The following is a 22802-nucleotide window of genomic DNA, read 5'->3' as shown; positions in this document are numbered from 1 at the left end:
AATCAGCTCCAGCCATTATTTTCTGCCCATTTTTCCCTCTCTTCAAGATGAAAGAGAGTGTATCACTTTAGTGTTCCATCTTCAAGACACAGTATTCCAAGAAATAATCTGATTAACCTGACTTGGGTCTCCTGCTTGCCCCTCAGTTAGGGAACCACAGAGCACCTCAGTTGAAAACTCCACCTAAAATGATTCAGTAATGACACTCTCTCTTATTTTCCATGCTAATACAGATGCTTTTCAATTATCTTTTATGTTTTATGGGATTTGGGTGAGAGGGAAGGCTTAGTTTGCCGTCTTGATCACCTGATACCATTTTTTTAGAGAAAAACAATAGATGGTAATTGTTATGCCTGGATCATGAGCTTATTTGTTACTTTCTCTGACTATATTTTCCAAAGTTTCCTCAGGGAAAATGTTTTATTGTAAAAAGAAAATACAAGTTATTGTTAAAATAATCTTATAAATGTTCTAGACAATATAATCTTTTTAACTCTCACATTCTGTTTTCTAAAATGGGACTATATTTTAACTATGGATGCATGTACATCACAGTCACATAAACAAGGCATAGAAGTACAGCTATGATAAATATTTCATATGGTTAACTTGGAGGACGCTGGCATTATTGAAAGAAGTAGGAAAGTGAGGAGTGTAAGTAGGTATGGGTTTGGGGGAAGGGGTGCACAAGATATGACAAGCAGCTGGGTGTAGGATATTTTGAGTTTGTGTAACAGTGGTATATCTAGGTATAGATAACCAGTGTTTTATTTGTTAATACCCCTCCCTGATTTCAGTAAAGAATTTAAATTGGCTTGCTAGAGCATGCACAATGCAATGACATTGAGATAGATGATGACATTAAAGTGAAGAGAAAATAAGTGTAGGAAAATAATATCAGAGGGAAGGTTATTTCATAGAAACGCTTATTATAACATCTGAAACTTGGAAAAAGAAGGTTAAAGGGTTACTGTTACATGCTTGAAGGTGAGGGAATCCATGGAATTGACTGGATTCATGTAACTCCATCCAAATACATTCCTGAACATACAGTCATAGATTAAGTTTCTTGATAAAGTATAAATTATCCCCTTTACCACCCAGAATGGACCCTTGGCTACAGATGATGCTCAGTAAAAATTTTATTGAATTGAGTGAAAAGGGGCCTATATTTTGAGAAAGCTGAGCCACAAAGATACAGATATACACAAACAGAAATCAAGAGAACATTAGAAGTAGTTTTATCCAACCTAGAATCTGTATTAGTAGAAAAAGTTCCAAGTCAGATAATGTATAGGCTTTAAGGTGTTACATTTATTTGAGTCAAAAAAGTATCACAAAAGGGTAGAGGGTGATGGAGGAAAGTACCATTTAACTTTTAAAGTCAGGTTTGGGTTTTTTTGGCTGATTTCTGTTTTTGGTTGTTTTGACAAAATACTGATATATTTTAAAGAATTTGGAATTTTCCTGAAAAAGAAAGTTAGTGATACTAAACATAACCAAAGCTTAGAATAGAAGCAATCATGCAGTTAGTTTACACTAAAAAGCATGTTTGCTTGAAATTTGCAAATAATTTCAACAAAAAATATTCAGATTTTCTCCTGTATTTTAATTTTCTACTTTTTTCTTTATGTACTTCTCATATGTTTTTGTAATTAAGAAGTGCTAAATAAGTTGAAGTTGTTACCAATGTATATACTATACTTAGTGGCCTATGAAGGAGAAGTGCTCCCACAGTATGCATGATAAATAATCTCCTTGGTATAAACGTTTGCACGGTATTCTATTTGTAGACTTGTACTTGAGGAACAGAAATTCATACCTATGGATTTCATTAAAAGAATTCTTGAACTCTACTGAATCTGGCATTACAAACTTTTAGTTAATAAAATAAAATGACTATTGAAGGTACCTATTTAAACCAAGACTTATAGTCTCTAGTAGTCATGGTAAATTAACTTTATGTGCCAATTTTGATGAATTGCTTAGAGAGAACACTATCTTTAGGTTCTAGACTTATGATGGGGCCCATTGGGTTAGAATCCCATGATTGTTGATACCTGTCTTCAGCGTAAAAGGAAATTGTTAACATGTGTCTTGGATTTTTGCTATTCCTGATCTAGCCTACACTGTCATTTCAGTGACTACTAATCAAATTGATTATTGAGAATATGAAATATGCCTGGTGTGACTCAGCTGAATTTTTTTTTATTGAAGTATGGTTGTTTTACAGTGTTGTGTTAGTTTCTGGTGTATAGCAAAGTGATTCAGTTATACATATATATGTATATATATTCTTTTTTTTTTATTAGTTTCTGCTTTATAACAAAGTGAATCAGTCATACATATACATCTGTTCCCACATCCCTTCCCTCATGCATCTCCCTCCCTCCCACCCTCCCCATCCCACCCCTCCAGGCAGTCACAAAGCACCGAGCTGATCTCCCTGTGCTCTGCGGCTGCTTCTCACTATCTATCTACCTTACATTTGGTAGTGTATATATGTCCATGCCTCTCTTTTGCTTTGTCACAGCTTACCCTTCCCCCTCCCCATATCCTCAAGTCCATTCTCAAGTAGGTCTGTGTCTTTATTCCCGTTTTACCCCTGGGTTCTTCATGACATTTTTTTTTTAAATTCCATATATATGTGTTAGCATACGGTATTGGTCTTTCTCTTTCTGACTTACTTCACTCTGTATGACAGACTCTAGGTCTATCCACCTCATTGTGAATAGCTCAGTTTCATTTCTTTTTATGGCTGAGTAATATTCCATTGTATATATGTGCCACATCTTCTTTATCCATTCATCTGATGATGGACACTTAGGTTGTTTCCGGCTCCGGGCTATCGTGAATAGAGCTGCAATGAACATTTTGGTACATGTCTCTTTTTGAATTATGGTTTTCTCAGGGTATATGCCTAGTAGTGGGATTGCTGGGTCATATGGTAGTTCTATTTTTAGTTTTTTAAAGAACCTCCATACTGTTCTCCATAGTGGCTGTACCAATTCACATTCCCACCAGCAGTGCAAGAGTGTTCCCTTTTCTCCACACCCTCTCCAGCATTTATTGTTTCTAGATTTCTTGATGATGGCCATTCTGACTGGTGTGAGATATCTCATTGTAGTTTTGATTTGCATTTCTCTAATGATTAATGATGTTGAGCATTCTTTCATGTGTTTGTTGGCAGTCTGTATATCTTCTTTGGAGAAATGCCTATTTAAGTCTTCTGCCCATTTTTGGATTGGCTTGTTTGTTTTTTTGCTATTGAGCTGCATGAGCTGCTTATAAATTTTGGAGATTAATCCTTTGTCAGTTGTTTCATTTGCAAATATTTTCTCCCATTCTGAGGGTTGTCTTTTGGTCTTGTTTATGTTTTCCTTTGCTGTGCAAAAGCTTTGAAGTTTCATTAGGTCCCATTTGTTTATCTTTGTTTTTATTTCCATTTCTCTAGGAGGTGGGTCTGAAAGGATCTTGCTGTGATTTATGTCATACAGTGTTCTGCCTATGTTTTCCTCTAAGAGTTTGATAGTTTCTGGCCTTACATTTAGGTCTTTAATCCATTTTGAGCTTATTTTTGTGTATGGTGTTAGGGAATGATCTAATCTCATACTTTTACATGTCCCTGTCCAGTTTTCCCAGCACCACTTATTGAAGAGGCTGTCCTTTCTCCACTGTACATTCCTGCCTCCTTTATCAAAGATAAGTTGACCATATGTGCGTGGGTTTATCTCTGGGCTTTCTATCCTGTTCCATTGATCTATCTTTCTGTTTTTGTGCCAGTACCACACTGTCTTGATTACTGTAGCTTTGTAGTATAGTCTGAAGTCAGGGAGCCTGATTCCTCCAGCTCCGTTTTTCGTTCTCAAGATTGCTTTGGCTATTCGGGGTCTTTTGTTTTTCCAAACAAATTTTGAAATTTTTTGTTCTAGTTCTGTGAAAAAATGCCAGTGGTAGTTTGATAGGGATTGCATTGAATCTGTAGATTGCTTTGGGTAGTAGAGTCATTTTGACAATATTGATTCTTCCAATCCAGGAGCATGGTATATCTCTCCATCTACTTGTATCATCTTTAATTTCTTTCATCAGTGTCTTATAATTTTGTGCATACAGGTCTTTTGTCTCCTTGGGTAGGTTTATTCCTAGATATTTTATTCTTTTTGTTGCAATGGTAAATGGGAGTGTTTTCTTGATTTCATTTTCAGATTTTTCATCATTAGTGTACAGGAATGTCAGAGATTTCTGTGCATTAATTTTGTATCCTGCTACTTTACCAAATTCATTGATAAGCTCTAGTAGTTTTCTGGTAGCATCTTTAGGATTCTCTATGTATAGTATCATGTCATCTGCAAACAATGACAGCTTTACTTCTTCTTTTCCAATTTGGATTCCTTTTATTTCCTTTTCTTCTCTGATTGCTGTGGCTAAAACTTCCAAAACTAGGTTAAATAAGAGTGGTGAGAGTGGGCAGCCTTGTCTTGTTCCTGATCTTAGTGGAAATGGTTTCAGTTTTTCACCATTGAGGACAATGTTGGCTGTGCGTTTGTCATATATGGCCTTTATTATGTTGAGGAAAGTTCCCTCTATGCCTACTTTCTGCAGGGTTTTTATCATAAATGGGTGTTGAATTTTGTCGAAAGCTTTCTCTGCATCTATTGAGATGATCATATGGTTTTTCTCCTTCAATTTGTTAATATGGTGTATCACATTGATTGATTTGCATATATTGAAGAATCCTTGCATTCCTGGAATATACCCCACTTGATCATGGTGTATGATCCTTTTAATGTGCTGTTGGATTCTGTTTGCTAGTATTTTGTTGAGGATTTTTGCATCTATGTTCATCAGTGATATTGGCCTGTAGTTTTCTTTCTTTGTGACATCCTTGCCTGGTTTTGGTATCAAGGTGATGGTGGCCTCATAGAATGAGCTTGGGAGTGTTCCTTCCTCTGAAATTGTTTGGAAGAGTTTGAGAAGGATGGGTGTTAGCTCTTCTCTAAATGTTTGATAGAATTCGCCTGTGAAGCCATCTGGTCCTGGGCTTTTGTTTGTTGGAAGATTTTTAACCACAGTTTCAATTTCAGTGCTTGTGATTGGTCTATTCATATTTTCTATTTCTTCCTGATTCAGTCTTGGCAGGTTGTGCATTTCTAAGAATTTGTCCATTTCTTCCAGGTTGTCCATTTTATTGGCATAGAGTTGCTTGTAGTAATCTCTCATGATCTTTTGTATTTCTGCAGTGTCAGAAATACAATACTTCTCCTTTTTCATTTCTAATTCTATTGATTTGAGTCTTCTCCCTTTTTTTCTTGATGAGTCTGGCTAATGGTTTGTCAATTTTGTTTATCTTCTCAAAGAACAGGTTTTACTTTTATTGATCTTTGCTATCGTTTCCTTCATTTCTTTTTCATTTATTTCTGATCTGATCTTTATGATTTCTTTCCTTCTGCTAACTTTTGGGTTTTTTTGTTCTTCTTTCTCTAATTGCTTTAGGTGCAGGGTCAGGTTGTTTACTCGAGATGTTTCCTGTTTCTTAAGGTGGGATTGTATTGCTATAAACTTCCCCCTTAGAACTGCTTTTGCTGTATCCCATAGGTTTTGGGTCGTTGTGTCTCCATTGTCATTTGTTTCTAGGTATTTTTTTATTTCCTCTTTGATTTCTCCAGTGATCACTTCGTTATTGAGTAGTGTATTGTTTAGCCTCCATGTGTTTGTATTTTTTACAGATCTTTTCCTGTAATTGATATCTAGTCTCATAGCATTGTGGTCGGAAAAGATACTTGATACAATTTCAATTTTCTTAAATTTACCAAGGCTTGATTTGTGACCCAAGATATGATCTATCCTGGAGAATGTTCCATGAGCACTTGAGAAAAATGTGTATTCTGTTGTTTTTGGATGGAATGTCCTATAAATATCAATTAAGTCCATCTTGTTTAATGTATCATTTAAAGCTTGTGTTTCCTTATTTATTTTCATTTTGGATGATCTGTCCATTGGTGAAAGTGGGGTGTTAAAGTCCCCTACTATGAGTGTGTTACTGTTGATTTCCCCTTTTATGGCTGTTAGTATTTGCCTTATGTATTGAGGTGCTCCTATGTTGGGTGCATAAATATTTACAATTGTTATATCTTCTTCTTGGATCGATCCCTTGATCATTATGTAGTGTCCTTCTTTGTCTCTTCTAATAGTCTTTATTTTAAAGTCTATTTTGTCTGATATAAGAATTGCTACTCCAGCTTTCTTTTGATTTCCATTTGCATGGAATATCTTTGTCCATCCCCTTACTTTCAATCTGTATGTGTCTCTAGGTCTGAAGTGGGTCTCTTGTAGACAGCATATATATGGGTCTTGTTTTTGTATCCATTCAGCCAGTCTGTGTCTTTTGGTGGGAGCATTTAATCCATTTACATTTAAGGTAATTATTGATATGTATGTTCCTATTCCCATTTCCTTAATTGCTTTGGGTTCGTTATTGTAGGTATATTCCTTCTGTTGTGTTTCTTGCCTAGAGAAGTTCCTTTAGCATTTGTTGTAAAGCTGGTTTGGTGGTGCTGAACTCTCTCAGCTTTTGCTTGTCTGTAAACGTCTTAATTTCTCCATCAAATCTGAATGAGATCCTTGCTGGGTAGAGTAATCTTGGTTGCAGTTTTCTGTCCTTCATCACTTTAAGTATGTCCTGCCAGTCCCTTCTGGCTTGTAGAGTTTCTGCTGAGAGATCAGCTGTTAACCTGATGGGGATTCCCTTGTGTGTTATTTGTTTTTTTTCCCTTGCTGCTTTTAATATGATTTCTTTGTGTTTAATTTTTGATAGTTTGATTAATATGTGTCTTGGCATATTTCTCCTTGGATTTATTCTGTATGGGACTCTCTGTGCCTCCTGGACTTGATTAACTATTTCCTTTCCCATATTAGGGAAGTTTTCAACTATAATCTCTTCAAATATTTTCTCAGTCCCTTTCTTTTTCTCTTCTTCTTCTGGAACCCCTATAATTCGAATGTTGTTGCGTTTAATGTTGTCCCAGAGGTCTCTGAGACTGTCCTCTGTTCTTTTCATTCTTTTTTCTTTATATTGCTCTGCATCAGTTATTTCCACTATTTTATCTTCCACCTCACTTATCCGTTCTTCTGCCTCAGTTATTCTGCTATTGATCCCATCTAGAGTATTTTTCATTTCATTTATTGTGTTTTTAATCAGTGCTTGATTCATCTTTAGTTCTTCTAGGTCCTTGTTAACTTTTTCTTGCATTTTGTCTATTCTATTTCCAAGATTTTGGATCATCTTTACAATCATTATTCTGAATTCTTTTTCAGGCAGACTGCCTATTACCTCTTCATTTGTTAGGTGTGGTAGGTTTTTATCTTGCTCCTTCACCTGCTGTGTGTTTTTCTGTCTTCTCATTTTGCTTATCTTACTGTGTTTGGGGTCTCCTTTTTGCAGGCTGCAGATTCGTAGTTCCCATTGTTTTTGGTGTCTGTCCCCAGTGGCTAAGGTTGTTTCAATAGGTTGTGTAGGCTTCCTGGTGGCGGGGACTAGTGCCTGTGTTCTGGTGGTTGAGGCTCGATCTTGTCTTTCTGGTGGACAGGTCCACGTCTGGTGGTGTGTTTTGGGGTGCCTGTGGCCTTATTATGTTTTTAGGCAGCCTCTCCGCTAATGGGTGGGGTTGTGTTCCTGCCTTGCTAGTTGCTTGGCATAGGGCGACCAGCACTGTAGCTTGCTGGTCGTTGACTGAAGCTGGGTGCTGGTGTTGAGATGGAGATCTCTGGGAGATTTTTGCCACTTGATATTATGTGGAGCTGGGAGGTCTCTTGTGGACCAGTGTCCTGAAGTTGGCTCTCCCACTTCAGAGGCACAGCACTGACTCCTGACTGCAGCACCAAGAGCCTTTCATCTACGCGGCTCAGAATAAAAGGGAGAAAAAGTAGAAAGAAAGAATTAGTAGAAGAAAGAAAGAGAGAGAGAAAGAAAGGAAGAGGGAAAGAAAGAAAGGAGGGAGGGAGGGAGGGAGGAAGGACGGAAAGAAAGAAAGAAAGGAGGAAGGAAGGAAAACGAAAGAGTGAAAGGAAGAAGGGAGGGAGGGAGGAAGGAAAGAAAGAGAGAAAGAAGGGAAGGAGGGGCAGAGGGAGGGAGGAAGGGAAGGTAGGAAAAAAGAAAGAGCAGGTAAAGTAAAATAGAATAAAGTATGAAATATAGTAGCGTTATTAAAATTAAAAAGTAATTATTGAAAAAAAAGGATAGATAGAACCCTGGGACATATGGTGGAAGCAAAGCTATACAGAGAGAATCTTACACAGACGAATACACATACACATTCACAAAAAGAGAGCAGGGGGAAAAATCAAAAATCTTGCTCTCCAAGTCCAGCTCCTCAATTTGGGATAATTCGTTGTAAAAAGAGGAAAAGGGCGAGAAATCTGAAATCTTGCTCTCTAAGTCCACCTCCTTAATTTGGGATAGTTTGTTGTAAAAAGAGGAAAAGAGGAAAAGGGGGAAAAGTCTTAAATCTTGTCCTCAAAGTCCACTTCCTCAATTTGGGATGATTCGCTGTCCATTCATGCACTCCACATACGCAGGGCACATCAAGTGGACCGTGGAGCTTTAATGCGCTGCCTCCGAGGCTGCACAGAGAGATTTCCCTGTCTCTTCTCTGCTCTCACAGCTCCCGGGTCTCAGCCTTGGGCCTGGCCCCGCCTCTGCGCGTAGGTCGCTGGAGGGCGTCCGTTCTTCGCTCGGACAGGACGGGTTTAAAGGAGCCGCTGATTCGGGGGCTCTGGCTCACTCAGGCAGAGGGGAGGGAGGGGCGCGCAGTGTGGGGCGGGTCTGCGGCGGCAGAGGCCGGCGTGACGCTGCAGCAGCCCGAGGCGCTCCGTGCGCTTTTCCGGGAAAGCCGTCCCCGGGTTCCGGGACCCCGGCAGTGGCGGGGTGCACAGGCCCCCCGGAAGGCGGGGTGGACAGTGACCCGTGCTCGCACCCAGGCCCCGCGGCGGCGGCAGCAGCAGCCGCAGCGTCCCACGCCCGTCTCCGGGGTCCGCGCCTTTAGCCGCGGCTCGCGTCCGTCTCCGGCACTTCCCCAAGCAGCCCTCTTAATGCCCTCTCCTCGAGCACCAGGAAACAAAAGGGAAGAAAAAGTCTTTTGCCTCTTCGGCAGCTCCAGACTTTTTCCCCCGGACTCCCTCCGGGCTAGCCGTGGTGCACTAACCCCTTCAGGCTCTCTTCCTGCCGCCAGCCCCAGTCCTCTCCCTGCGCTCCGACTGAAACCCGATAACAGCTCCCAGCCCCGCCCGCCCCGGTGGCCGAGCAGAGAAGCCTCTCGGGCTGGTGTGTGCCTGAGGGCACCGATCCTCTGTGCCGGAATCTCTCCGCTTTGCCCTCCACACCCCTGTTGCTGTGCTCTCCTCCGCTACTCCGAAGCTTTCCCTATACTTTTTAAGGTTCTTTTCCATTATAGGTTATTACAAGGTATTGAATATAGTTCCCTATGCTATACAGTAGTACCTTTTTGTTTAGTCTATATATAGTAGAGTGTATCTGTTAATCCCAAACTCATAATTTATCCCTCTCCCCTACTTTCCCCTTTGGTAACCATAAGTTTGTTTTCTATGTCTGTGATCAGCTGACTTTTTAAATTTTATTTATTTTAATTATATATAAATTTTAAAATTAATACTTGATTCAGTTATTGAACAACTTTCAATTATGGTTGAAACAAAATTACAACCATATAGTTTACAAAATCTAATTATGATGTAGTATTTATGATGAAAATTTATGTTCAAATTGAGATGTGCTATAAGTATAAAATATACAGTATATTTCAAAGACCCAGTACCCAAAAGAATGTAAAATATTTCATTAATAATTTAATAACAGTTATGTATTAAAATATATTTTAAATATATTTGGTTAAAATGTCACTAAAATTTCACCTTTTACTTTTACTTTTTTAAAATGTCTATTAGAAAAAATATATATGGCTCACATTAAATTTCTATGAAGCAGTGGTAGTTTATAACTATTAAATACACACTCTTTATAAAGCCTATTTACAGTAACATGTCTTATAATATTATTAATTTGATCTCCATGTGTCTTTTTTCCATAGAGAAAAAGTTTTAAAATCTGGAAGACTCATTTCCTCTCAGAAGCCTCTGTTGCTCTTTTGCATGATTCTTTTTGGTGGTGGTTTCTCCATAAATTTAAGGTATAGTGATATTTTTTAAACTTTTTTTTAAAGTTGATTTGCAGCATAATTAATTTTTCAGTAGGGGTAGCACTGGTACAAAAAATGTTTTTCCGATCCTGTCACAGAGCTTGGTTTTTAGTATTCTGCACATGTTAGAAATCCTGTTTGAAATCTAGAGTTCTTTCAGAGAAGTTAAAACCTTAATATGGATTTCAAAGATCCAGAGTCTTTATTAATCAGAAAAAGATTAGTGAAATCAAACACTGTAGTGAGTAATAAATTTGTAGCTTTACTCAATACTGTAATGTGCTGATGAACACGAAACAGAATATCCACTGCAAATCAGTGACATTGAGGGAGGTTTCACTTAGAAAACACTCTACAATATCAGATGGGTTGAGGGTCCTCACTTGATTCAGAAGGATAAAAACTCTGCTTAGGATTAAAAAGAGAAACACATGGGTATCTGGGAAGCAATAAAAGAATGGAAATTAGCAGTACCCGAGTCTTACATTAGAGAATACGTGAGCCTGGAAAAAGTGGTGAATACCAATGACTGCCACGTGGCCTCTGGATCTAGAAGGATGGAAAGTAGGGTAACGCAGGGGATCGCAGTCTAAGCATTAAGAAGGTGTGCTACCCCATCAGGGGAGCCTGATAACAGGCTCAGTTCTTCACCTCCCCACCTCAAATTACCCAAAGAAAACTGCTAATGGATTCTTTCATACCATGAAGGAATGGGTGTTACTAATTTTACATGCAAACCATTTACATAGAGCTTCATGTTAGAATAATTAATGTAATTCTAGGTAAGATTATCTGTACTATGTTTCTATTATTGTTAGGAGTTGAATGAGGGATAGGAAGTGGTGTTATCAGTTCTACAAAAGTAATTACATAGGGAAATTTGTGCAATCAGAGTTTTATTACCTTAAATTACTTTCTCTAGATCTGAATCCCAAATTTATGTTTTTCCATGATAGAACATGAGAAGAAACATTACTTTCCCACTTAAATCTGTTAGGATTATATATAGCAAGTTTTTGAAGGAAACATAATCTAGCAATGTTTCTAGTAACTTTGTCAAGCCATATAATATTATTTTGAACAAACAGATTTGACCCAAAGATATTAATGACCCACTACATATATAGGATTATCCTTGGAATAAACAAGGATTAGAAATCTTTTTATCTTTAAGCAAGCTATTCTCCAGAAACTACTGGCTTCCTAAAATTAAAATGCAGTTATTAAGTAATAATTTTTTTGACATCTTTATTGGAGTATAATTACTTTACAATGTTGTGTTAGTTTCTGCTGTATAACAAAGTGAATCAGATATATGCATACATATATTCCTATACACCTTCCCTCTTGCGTCTCCCTACCACCCTCCGTATTCCACACCTCTAGATCTTCACAGAGCACTGAGCTGATCTCCCTGTGCTATGCAGCTGCTTCCCACTAGCTATCTATTTTACGTTTAGTAGTGTATATGTGTCATTGGTTCTCTCTCACTTTGTCCCAGCTTACCCTTCCCCCTCCCCATGTGCTCAAGTCCATTCTCTACATCTGTGTCTTTATTCCTTTCTTACCCCTAGGTTCATCAGAACCATTTTTTTTTTTTTTAGATTCCGTATATATGTGTTAGCATATGGTATTGTTTTACTGACTTACTTCACTATGTATGACAGACTACAGGTCCATCCACCTCATTACAAATAACTCAATTTTGTTTCTTTTTATGGCTGAGTAATATTCCATTGTATATATGTGCCACATCTTCTTTATCCATTCGTCTGTCGATGGACACTTAGGTTGCTTCCACGTCCAGGTTATAGTAAATAGTGCTGCAATGAACATTGTGGTACAGGGCTTCCCTGGTGGCGCAGTGGTTGAGAGTCCGCCTGCCGATGCAGGGGACACGGGTTCATACCCCGGTCTGGGAAGATCCCACATGCCGCAGAGTGGCTGGGCCCGTGAGCCAAGGCCGCTGAGCCTGCGCGTCCGGAGCCTGTGCTCTGCAACGGGAGAGGCCACAACAGTGAGAGGCCCGTGTACCGCAGAAAAACAAACAAACAAACAAACATTGTGGTACATGACTCTTTTTGAATTATGGTTTTCTCAGGGTATTTGCCCAGTAGTAGGATTGCTGGGTCATATGGTAGTTCTATTTATAGTTTTTTAAGGAACCTCCATACTGTTCTCCATAGTGGCTGTATCAATTTACATTCCCACCAACAGTGCAAGAGGGTTCCCTTTTCTCCACACCCTCTGCAACATTTATTGTTTGTAGATTTTTTGATGATGGCCATTCTGACCAGTGTGAGGTGATACCTCATTGTAGTTTTGATTTTCATTTCTCTAATGATTAGTGATGGTGAGCATCCTTTCATGTGTTTGTTGGCAGTCTGTGTATCTTCTTTGGAGAAATGTCTATTTAGGTCTTCTGCCCATTTTTGGATTGGGTTGTTTGTTTTTTTGATATTGAGCTGCATGAGCTGCTTGTATATTTTGGAGATTAATCCTTTGTCAGTTGCTTCATTTGCAAATATTTTCTCCCATTCTGAGGGTTGTCTTTTCATCTTGTTTATGTTTTCCTTTGCTGTGCAAAAGCTTTTAAGTTTCATTAGGTCCCATTGGTTTATTTTTGTTTTTATTTCCATTTCTTTAGGAGGTGGGTCAAAAAGGATTTTGCTGTGATTTATGTCAGAGTGTTCTGCCTATGTTTTCCTCTAAGAGTTTGATAGTGTCTGGCCTTATATTTTGGTCTGTAATCCATTTTGAGTTTATTTTTTGTATGGTGTTAGGGAGTGTTCTACTTTCATTCTTTAGCATGTAGCTGTCCAGTTTTTCCAGCACAACTTATTGAAGAGGCTGTCTTTTCTCCACTGTATATTCCTGCCTCCTTTATCAAAGATAAGGTGACCATATGTGCATGGGTTTATCTCTGGATTTTCTATCCTGTTCCATTGATCTATATTTCTGTTTTTGTGCCAGTACCATACTGTCTTGATTACTGTACCTTTGTAGTATAGTCTGAAGTCAGGGGGCCTGATTCCTCCAGTTCTGTTTTTCTTTGTCAAGATTGCTTTGGCTATTTGGGGTATTTTGTTTTTCCATACAAATTGTGAAATTTTTTGTTCTAGTTCTGTGAAAAATGCCACTGGTAGTTTGAAAGGGATTGCATTGAATCTGTAGATTGCTTTGGGTAGTATAGTTATTTTCACAATGTTGATTCTTCCAATCCAAGAGCATGGTATATCTCCCCATCTTTTGTTTGTTTGTTTGTTTTTGCGGTATGCGGGCCTCTCACTGTTGTGGCCTCTTCCGTTGCGGAGCACAGGCTCCGGACGCGCAGGCTCAGCGGCCATGGCTCACGGGCCCAGCTGCTCCACGGCATGTGGGATCTTCATGGACCGGGGCACGAACCCGTTTCCCCTGCATCAGCAGGTGGACTCTCAACCACTGTGCTGCCGGGGAAGCCCTCTCCATCTGTTTGTATCATCTTTAATTTCTTTCATCAGTGTCTTATACTTTTCTGGATACAGGTCTTTTGTCTCCTTTGCTAGGTTTAGTCCTAGGTATTTTATTCTTTTGTTGCAATGGTAAATGGGAGTGTTTCCTTAATTTCTCTTTCAGATTTTTCATCATTAGTGTGTAGGAATGCAAGAGATTTCTGTGCATTAATTTTGTGTCCAGCTACTCTACCAAATTCATTGATTAGCTCTAGTAGTTTTCTGCTAGCATCTTTAGGATGCTCTATTTATAGTATCATGTCATCTGCAAACAGTGACAGTTTTACTTCTTCTTTTATGATTTAGATTCCTTTTATTTCTTTTTCTTCTCTGATTGGCTAAAATTTCCAAAACTATGTTGAATAATAGCAGTGAGAGTGGGAAACCTTTTCTTGTTCCTGATCTTAGAGGACATGGTTTAAGTTTTTCACTGTTGAGAATGATGTTGGCTGTGGGTTTGTCATATATGGCCTTTATTATGTTGAGGTAGCTTCCCTCTATGCCTACTTTGTGGGTGTTTTTTTTTTAGAAATGGGTGTTGAAAACTCTTTCTTCATCTATTGAGATGATCATATGGTTTTTCTCCTTCAATTTGTTAATATGGTGTATCACATTCATTATTTTGCCTATATTGAAGAATCCTTGCATTCCTGGGATAAACCCCACTGGATCATGGTGTATGATCCTTTTAATGTGCTTTTGGATTCGGTTTCCAAGTATTTTTTTGAGGATTTTTGCATCAGTGTTCATCAGTGATATTGGCCTGTAGTTTTCTTTTTTTGTGATATCTTTGTCTGGTTTTGGTATCAGGGTGTTGGTGGCCTCATAGAATGAGTTTGGGAGTGTTCCTCCCTCTGCTATATTTTGGAAGAGTTTGAGAAGGATAGGTGCTTGCTCTTCTCTAAACGTTTGCTAGAATTCCCCTGTGAAACCATCTGGTCCTTGTGTTTTGTTTGTTGGAAGATTTTTAATCACAGTCTCAATTTCAGTGCTTGTGATTGGTCTGTTTATGTATTCTATTTCTTCCTGGTTCAGTTTCAGAAGGTTGTGCTTTTCTAAGAATTTGTCCATTTCTTCCAGGTTGTCCATTTTGTTGGCATATATTTGTTTGTAGTAATTCCTCATGATCCTTTGTATTTCCGCAGTGTTAGTTGTTACTTCTCCTTTTTCATTTCTAATTCTGTTGATTTGAGTCTTCTCCGTTTTTTCTTCATGAGTCTGGCTAGTGTTTTATCAATTTTGTTTATCTTCTCAAAGAACCAGCTTTTAGTTTTATTGATCTTTGCTGTTGTTTCCTTCATTTCTTTTTCATTTATTTCTGATCTGATCTTTATGATTTCTTTCCTTCTAACTTTGTGGGGTTTTTTGTTCTTTCTCTATTGCTTTAGGTGTAAGGTTAGGTTGTTTATTAGAGATGTTTCTTTTTTCTTGAGGTAGAATTGTATTTCTATGAACTTCCCTCTTAGAACTGCTTTTGCTGCATCCCATAGGTTTTGGATTGTCCTGTTTTCATTGTCATTTGTTTCTAGGTATTTTTTGGTTTCCTCTTTGATTTCTTCAGTGATCTCTTGGTTATTTAGTAAAGCAGTGTTTAGCCTCCATGTGTTTGTATTTTTTACAGATTTTTTACTGTAACTGATATCTCGTATCATGGCGTTGTGGTCAGAAAAGATACTTGATATGATTTCAATTTTCTTGAATTTACCAAGGCTTGATTTGTGACCCAAGATATGATCTATCCTGGAAAATGTTCCATGAGCACTTGAGAAGAAAGTGTATTCTGTTGTTTTTGGATGGAATGTCCTATAAATATCAATTAAGTCCATATTATCTAATGTGTCATTTAAAGCTTGTGTTTCCTTATTTATTTTCATTTTGGATGATCTGTCCATTGGTGAAAGTGGGCTGTTTTAGTCCCCTACTATGATTGTGTTCCTGTCAATTTCCCCTTTTATGTCTGTTAGCATTTGCCTTATGTATTGAGGTGCTCCTATGTTGGGTGCATAAATGTTTACAATTGTTGTATCTTCTTCTTGGATTGATCCCTTGATCACTATGTAGTGTCCTTCTTTGTCTCTTGTAATAGTCGTTATTTTAAAGTCTATTTTGTCTGATATGAGAATTTCTACTACAGCTTTCTTTTGATTTCCATTTGCATGGAATATCTTTTTCCATCCCCTCATTTTCAGTCTGTATGTGTCCCTAGTTTTGTAGTGGGTCTCTCGTAGACAGCAAATATAGAGGTCTTGTTTTTGTATCCATTCAACCAGTCTATGTCTTTTGGTGGGAGCATTTAATCCATTTACATTTAAGGTAGTTATTGATATGTGTGTTCCTATTACCAACTGTTTTGGGTTTGTTATTATAGGTCTTTTCCTTCTCTTGAGTTTCTTGCCTAGAGAAGTTCCTTTAGCATTTGTTGTAAAGCTGGTTTGGTGGTGCTGAATTCTCTTAACTTTTGCTTGTCTGTAAAGGTTTTAATTTCTCTGTCAAATCTGAATGGGTAGAGTAATCTTGGTTGTAGGTTTTTCCCTTTCATCACTTTAAATATGTCCTGGTACTCCCTTCTGACTTGCAGAATTTCTGCTGTAAGATCAGCTGTTAACCTTATGTGGATTCCCTTGTATGTTATTAGTTGTTTTTCCCTTGCTGCTTTTAATAATTTTTCTTTGTATTTGATTTTGATAGTTTGATTAACGTGTCTTGGTGTGTTTCTCCTTGGATTTATCTTGTATGGGACTCTCTGTGCCTCCTGGACTTGATTGAGTATTTCCTTTCCCATGTTAGGGAGGTTTTCAAATATAATCTCTTGAAATATTTTCTCAGACCCTTTCTTTTCTCTGCTTCTTCTGGGACCACTATAATTCGAATGTTGGTGCATTTAATGCTGTCCCAGGAGTTTCTGAGACTGTCCTCATTTCTTTTCATTCTTTTTTCTTTATTCTGTCCCTGGCAGTTATTTCCACCATTTTATCTTCCAGCTCTCTTATCTGTTCTGTCTCAGTTATTCTGCTGTTGATTCCTTCTAGAGTGTTTTTCTTTTCAATTATTATGTTGTTCATCACTGTTAGTTTGCTCTCTAGTTCTCCTACTTCCTGTTATATGTTTCTTGTATTTTCTCCATTCTGTTTCTGAGATTTTGGATCATCTTTATCATTACTCTGAATTCTTTTTCAGATTGGTTGCCTGTTTCTCTTCATTTATTTGTTCTTGTAAGTTTTTACCTTGCTCCTTTTTCTGTAAGATAATTTTTTGTCATTTCCTTTTTTTTTTTTCTTCTGATGGGTGGGGCTGTATTCTTGTCTTACTGGTTGTTTGGCCTGAGGCGTCCAGCACTGGAGTTTGCAAGCAGTTGGTTAGAGCCAGGTCTTGGTGCTGAGATGAGCACCACCGGGAGGCCCCACACCGATTAATATTCCCTGGGGTCTGAGGTTCTCTGTTATTCCAGTTTTTTGGACTCAGAGCTCCCATCACAGGAGCTCGGGCCCAACCTCTGGGCTGGGAACCAAAATCCTTCAAGCTGCATAGCGTGGCAAAAAAAAAAAAATGGAGCAATACCATATCAAAGAATAAAAAACAAAATATATTAGGAAAAATAAAAATATATTTGAAACAACTGCAACACAGTAAAATAAAACCACAATAGAAAAAATAAAGTGGGGGAACAAGCCAAAAGGAGAGAACAATAACAGAGTATAAAGAATAAAATAAAATTAGAAAAATAAAAGATTAATTAGGTAAAATAAAAATATAAGTGAATCAACAAGGTAAAACAGAACCCCAATCTAAAAGAGGGAAAAAAAAAAAAAGCCTTGGCTATTTGGGTGGAGTTTAGGTGGGGGTGGAACTTAAGCAGGGGCAGGATTTTGTGTGTGGTGAGACTTAGGTGGGTGGGGGGTGACATTTGAGCATGGGGCAGGGCCTCTGCTTAGTACCTGCACAGAAGGGGAGAGGCAGTACATGGAAAGGAGGACCTCTGGAATGTGGAGTTCCAGAGTTTGGAGTTCGGGCCCTGAGTGACGGTGTGTGGGTGGGGTTTAGGCCCAGCATTGGAGGGAGTCTCCAAGTGTAGAGGTAGGGCCTTGGGTGGGGGTGTAGGGGCGGGGCCTGGGCTCTGCACTGCAGGAGGGAGACTCCGAGGGCAGAGGATTAGGCCCAGGAGCCCATCAGGCTCCCCGGTGCCTAAGTAGACAGGGAAACTGCTGGCCGCATTCCCTTCCGTTTCTCTGCACGCTGCCACCACCGTCTCCCCAGGGTCTCCCCTGTCCCCGCTGGACCCCTAACCGTGGGTGGGTTCTGCTGGGTGTAGGAACTCCTCCTCCCCCAGCCACCCCTCAGGGGTGCTGGTCCTGGAGGTCTGGCCTTTACTTTTGCTCCCCCTTCCATCCCTCCCACTCCCTCAGGACCTGTGCATGGCTGGAGGGGGCCTCCGTGTGCAGAGGATCAGGCCTGGGATCTCAGCAGGCTCCCAGGGGCCCTAGTGGGCAGGGGAATCCTGGCCATGCTCCCTTTTGATTCTCTGCCCTCCCAGTGGTCCCCCAATTTACCCCTTCAGGCATGGGATCTCTTCCCCTCCTCCAGCTGCCCCTCAGGGGCACCAGTCCCATCCTGCCTCCACTGCTCCTCCCCCTTCACTCCCCCCATGCCCCATGTCCTACCCAGTTGCTGGGGGTTCCTCCTGTCCCCTTAGGTGTCCGTGGTCCCCCACTGGTGCCTGGTAGGTGCCCTAGTTGTGTGGAGGCGCGAATTCCACATCCTCCTAGTCCGCCACCTTGACTCCACCCCCAGTAATATTTTAAAATATTATAATTTAATAACATTTCCAGTATCAGTTAAGATTTCTGATGTGTTTTGAGGAACAATATATGATTCAGCTGGATGAATGTTCTGCTAGTGTTCTAGGGAACTGAAGGGGTATCCAAGCCATATTGAAGCAACATTTCCATGATTTAACCAGAACAGCTCCTCTTTCATCTGTTCTGTTCATTACATTTCACCTATGGTTTTATTTCTAAGAGAATTCATTGTTAAATATAAATGTATTGAAGCCAGTGAACTAGATAAATAGCATGACCTCCTAGGTTCCTAAATCCACCAAATAAGTGTGGTGCAGGCTCATACATTTTTACCAGCATTGTGTGGGAATATCTCTTTTGTTAGGTTAGCTCCTATTTCAAGCTGTACTACATTTTCAGGTGAGTACAAAACACATAAATTGTATCTATTTTTGGATCTACTTTATGAATAATAAACAATACTGACTTTATAACTGGAATAGAACCCTGAGCCACTTGTACAATTTAATTACCAACAACATAATATGAAAAAAAAATATATAATCATACTCTAGAATATAGCATGGTTCAGTATGCTGGCTCTAAAACTTATTTCAGTAGTTGTTAGGTGACTAATATAAAAGCAGATTTCCTTTATTGCCTATGATGTAGTGGTAGCTTGATCTAGTAGAAAAAGTGCTGCACTGAAATCCAGGAAATTAAATTTTTAAATCTGGCTTTCCAAATAGTTAGTGTGAGACTTTGGGCTAGTCAGAAAATCACTCTGAGCTTTAGTTATGTCATCTCTCTAAAACAAAATAAAACAAAACAAACAAAAAACAGGTAAAAATAACATATACTTTCTTTTTTCCCAAGAGTTGTTGTGTGTACTAAAAGTGACATGAATAAGATCCCTAGTAAACTGTGGAAATACTATATAAATGTAATATGAGATTCAATATAATAGAATTAAGATCTGGCCTTCAAAAACAAGTTTATCCACTTAGAAAATGATGTGACTTTGAATAGTTACTTACCTCTCTAAGTCTTTCATAAAATTTTTAAAAAGTACCTACTTTATCTGTTTATTGGGAGTTATATTAGAAAATGTATGTAAAGTTGTTTGTTTACATGGAAGTAGGTATATGGTAAGTGTTCAATGGTTATATCTATCATTATTATTTATTATTATATCGTTAATGAGAATGCAGTGCTCCAAAAACTGCTGACCAACGTGTAGGCTAATGATAAAAATTTCCTTGATGGTGTTTAACTAGAAGAATTCCAGTAACGATATACCCTTAATGTTTTCAAAATTGTCCTTGGAACATTGGCTCCCAAAAAGATTCAGGAGGCTGGAAAGTACATCAATTCCACTCATAAAATAATGAAGACAAGCCATATATAACCCACAAAAATCACAACTTTTTTGAACTCATTATACAGGGTAGCCTTCAAAGCAAAGAATATTACCTGGGAAAAAGAAAGTAATTGTATAATTATAAAGTAGTCGATACACCAATAAGACATAACAATCATAAATATTTATGCACCTAATTAAAATGCTTTGAAACACATTTAATGACAAAATTTTAATACTTAAAGAAGCAATAGACAAATCTATAAGTATAGTTAGGTATTTCAACACCTTATATTCAATAATTGGTCGTATGTGCAGAAAACCAGTTAATGATATAGAATGATGTAGATGATTTGAGCAATACTGTTAACCAACTTTATGGATCTAATTGATATTTATTAAGCATTCCTCATAACAACAGCAGAATACACATTTTTCTCATGTACCCATTAAACATTTACCAACTATATTCTGGGCTAGGAAAACATCCTAATGAAATGAAAAGAATTCAAGTCATACAAAGTATGTTTTTAGACCAAAATGGAATTATATTATAAATGAATAACAGAAAGCTACCTGGAAAATCTTCAAATATTTGATAACTAAATAATACATTTCTCAGGAACTGTGGATCGAACCAGAAATCAGTAGGGAAATTGAAAAGTATTTTGAACTTGATGAAAATGAAAATACAGATTAAAATTTGTGGGATGGACCTCAAGCAGTATTTGGAAATTTAAAACATTAAGATGTCTAGATTTGAAATAAGGAAAGTTCTCAAAAACCATGACCTCAACTTCTACTGTATGAAACTAGACAAAGAAAAAGAAATGAAAACCAAAATATGCAGAAGAAAGGAAATAATAAAAATCAGAGAGGAAACCAATAAAAGGAAAAACTGAAAAACAGAAGGAATTAGAGAAAATGAATTCAAAACGTGGGTCTTCAAGCATTCTAAAAACAAGGCAATGCAGGAGGAGTTTGAAGCCTCTGTTTCACTGAGAGTAACTATAGCAAAAACAAAACCCATATGGAGCTTAACATTTTACTTAATTGACTCAGACCCCTAAAGGCTAACAAGAGAAGAGACATACCTATTCCCAAACATAACTACTTTATACCTCAGGTTTTACTGTCCTATTGAAGATGTCCATCTCTGAAACAAAAATTGCAAGACACATAGAGAAGGAATGGAATTGCTGCATTGTTGGGTATGAAAATGTTCAACTTCACAAGGTAGTGCCAAGTTGTTTTCAAACTGGATGTACAAATTATTCTCACATTGTTGATGTATAAGACTTCTTTTTTTTTTTTTTTTTTTTTTTTTTTCTTTTTGCGGTATGCGGGCCTCTCACTGTTGTGGCCTCTCCCGTTGCGGAGCACAGGCTCCGGATGCGCAGGCTCAGCGGCCATGGCTCACGGGCCCAGCCGCTCCGCGGCATATGGGATCCTCCCAGACCGGGGCACGAACCCGTATCCCCTGCATCGGCAGGCGGACTCTCAACCACTGCGCCACCAGGGAGGCCCTAAGACTTCTTAAACAACCAATGATTCAAAGAATAAATCACAGAGGAAATTAGAAAATAACTTGAAACAAATGAAAGCAAAAAACACAATGTACCAAAACTCATAGGATAAAGCAAAAGCATTGCTAAAAGAGAAATTTAAAGTTTTAGACAAATCAAAAAGCAATATATCAACAACCTAACTTTACATATTAAGGAACTAGAAAAAGAACAACAGAAGGAAGGAATTAATAAAGATTAGAGTGGAGATAAATAAAATAGAGAATTGGTAAACAGTAGAGAAAATCAGTAAAACCAAAAGTTAGTTCTTTGAGATAAACAAAATTGACAAACCTCTAGCTAGACTAAGAAAAAAAGTGAGGACTTCCCTGGCAGTCCAGTGGTTAAGACTCCGTGCTTCCACTGCAGGGGGCATGGGTTCGATCCCTCGTCGGGGAACTAAGATCTCATATAAGATCTCATATGCCGTTCAGCACAGCCAAAAAAAAAAAAAAGGACTCAAATTACCAAAGTCAGAAATGAAAGTAGAAATATTACTATTGGCAAAGAAATAACAAGGATTATTGGAGTACTGTGAACAAACATATAACAACAAATTGGATAGCCTGTATAAAATGGACAAGTTCCTAGAAACATATAATTTTCCAAGACTGAATAATGAAGAAATAGACAATCTGAATAGACCTATAACTAGTAAGGAGATTCAATCAGGTTTCTGTAATCAGAAACCTCCCAACAAAGAAAAGTCCTGGACTAGATGACTTCACTGATGAATTCTGCCAATATTTAAAGAAGAATTAACACCAGTCCTTCTCTAACTCTCCCAAAAAAATGAAGAGAAGGGAATACTTTCTAGCTCATTTTATGAGACCAGCATTACCCTGATACCAAAGCCAAAGATATTACAACAAAAAAAGCGTCTACAGACCAATATCCTCTTTGATGGATATTGATGCAAAAATCTTCAACAAAATGCTAGCAAACTGAATTCAGCAGTATATTAAAAGGGTTATACAATCTCACCAATGAAATTTATTCCTGGAATGCAAATATGATTTAACATGTTAAATAGCTAGATCTAATGAACATATCAGTAACCTGAATATCCAAAAGCTGTAGGATATGTCTTCTTTTCAAGCATAGCAAAACATGTATAAAAATTTACTGTACCATTTTGCTACTCAGTTTCCTGTGGAAGTATATATGGTGTGGACATTAGGTTGAATTGTATTAGTCAAAGACATGTTCTAGAACTTTCTGTTTGGATATTTCATCACACATGTTAAGTGTAGATCATGTAACTGAAACATGCCAACTTTCTCTACTAGTAAATTATATATTATCTCATTTAATTCTCACACAGCCCTAAGTCTTAGAACCACTGCCCATTATATAAATAGTCAAGAATTATTAACATTATCATTATTATTTCTGCTACT

The 22802-nt window shown here is 38.1% G+C and overlaps 1 protein-coding gene across 5 annotated transcripts in view; it reads left to right on the top strand.

Annotated features, from left to right (window-relative positions):
* The window catches only part of FAM227B (family with sequence similarity 227 member B), a 248255-nt gene that overhangs the window by 32611 nt on the left and 192842 nt on the right, over positions 1 to 22802 (top strand). For all 5 annotated transcript variants that reach the window (XM_060096808.1, XM_060096811.1, XM_060096810.1 and 2 more), the window contains exon 7: positions 10104 to 10202. In XM_060096808.1, the coding sequence (XP_059952791.1) occupies positions 10104 to 10202 (99 nt within the window). The remainder of the gene's footprint in view (positions 1 to 10103; positions 10203 to 22802) is intronic.

The sequence above is a fragment of the Mesoplodon densirostris genome, chromosome 4 (genome assembly GCF_025265405.1).
Source record: "Mesoplodon densirostris isolate mMesDen1 chromosome 4, mMesDen1 primary haplotype, whole genome shotgun sequence".
Taxonomy (NCBI): Eukaryota; Metazoa; Chordata; class Mammalia; order Artiodactyla; family Ziphiidae; genus Mesoplodon; species Mesoplodon densirostris.
The sequence above is the reverse complement of the archived record's forward strand: the minus strand, read 5'-3'. Positions and strand labels throughout refer to the sequence as shown.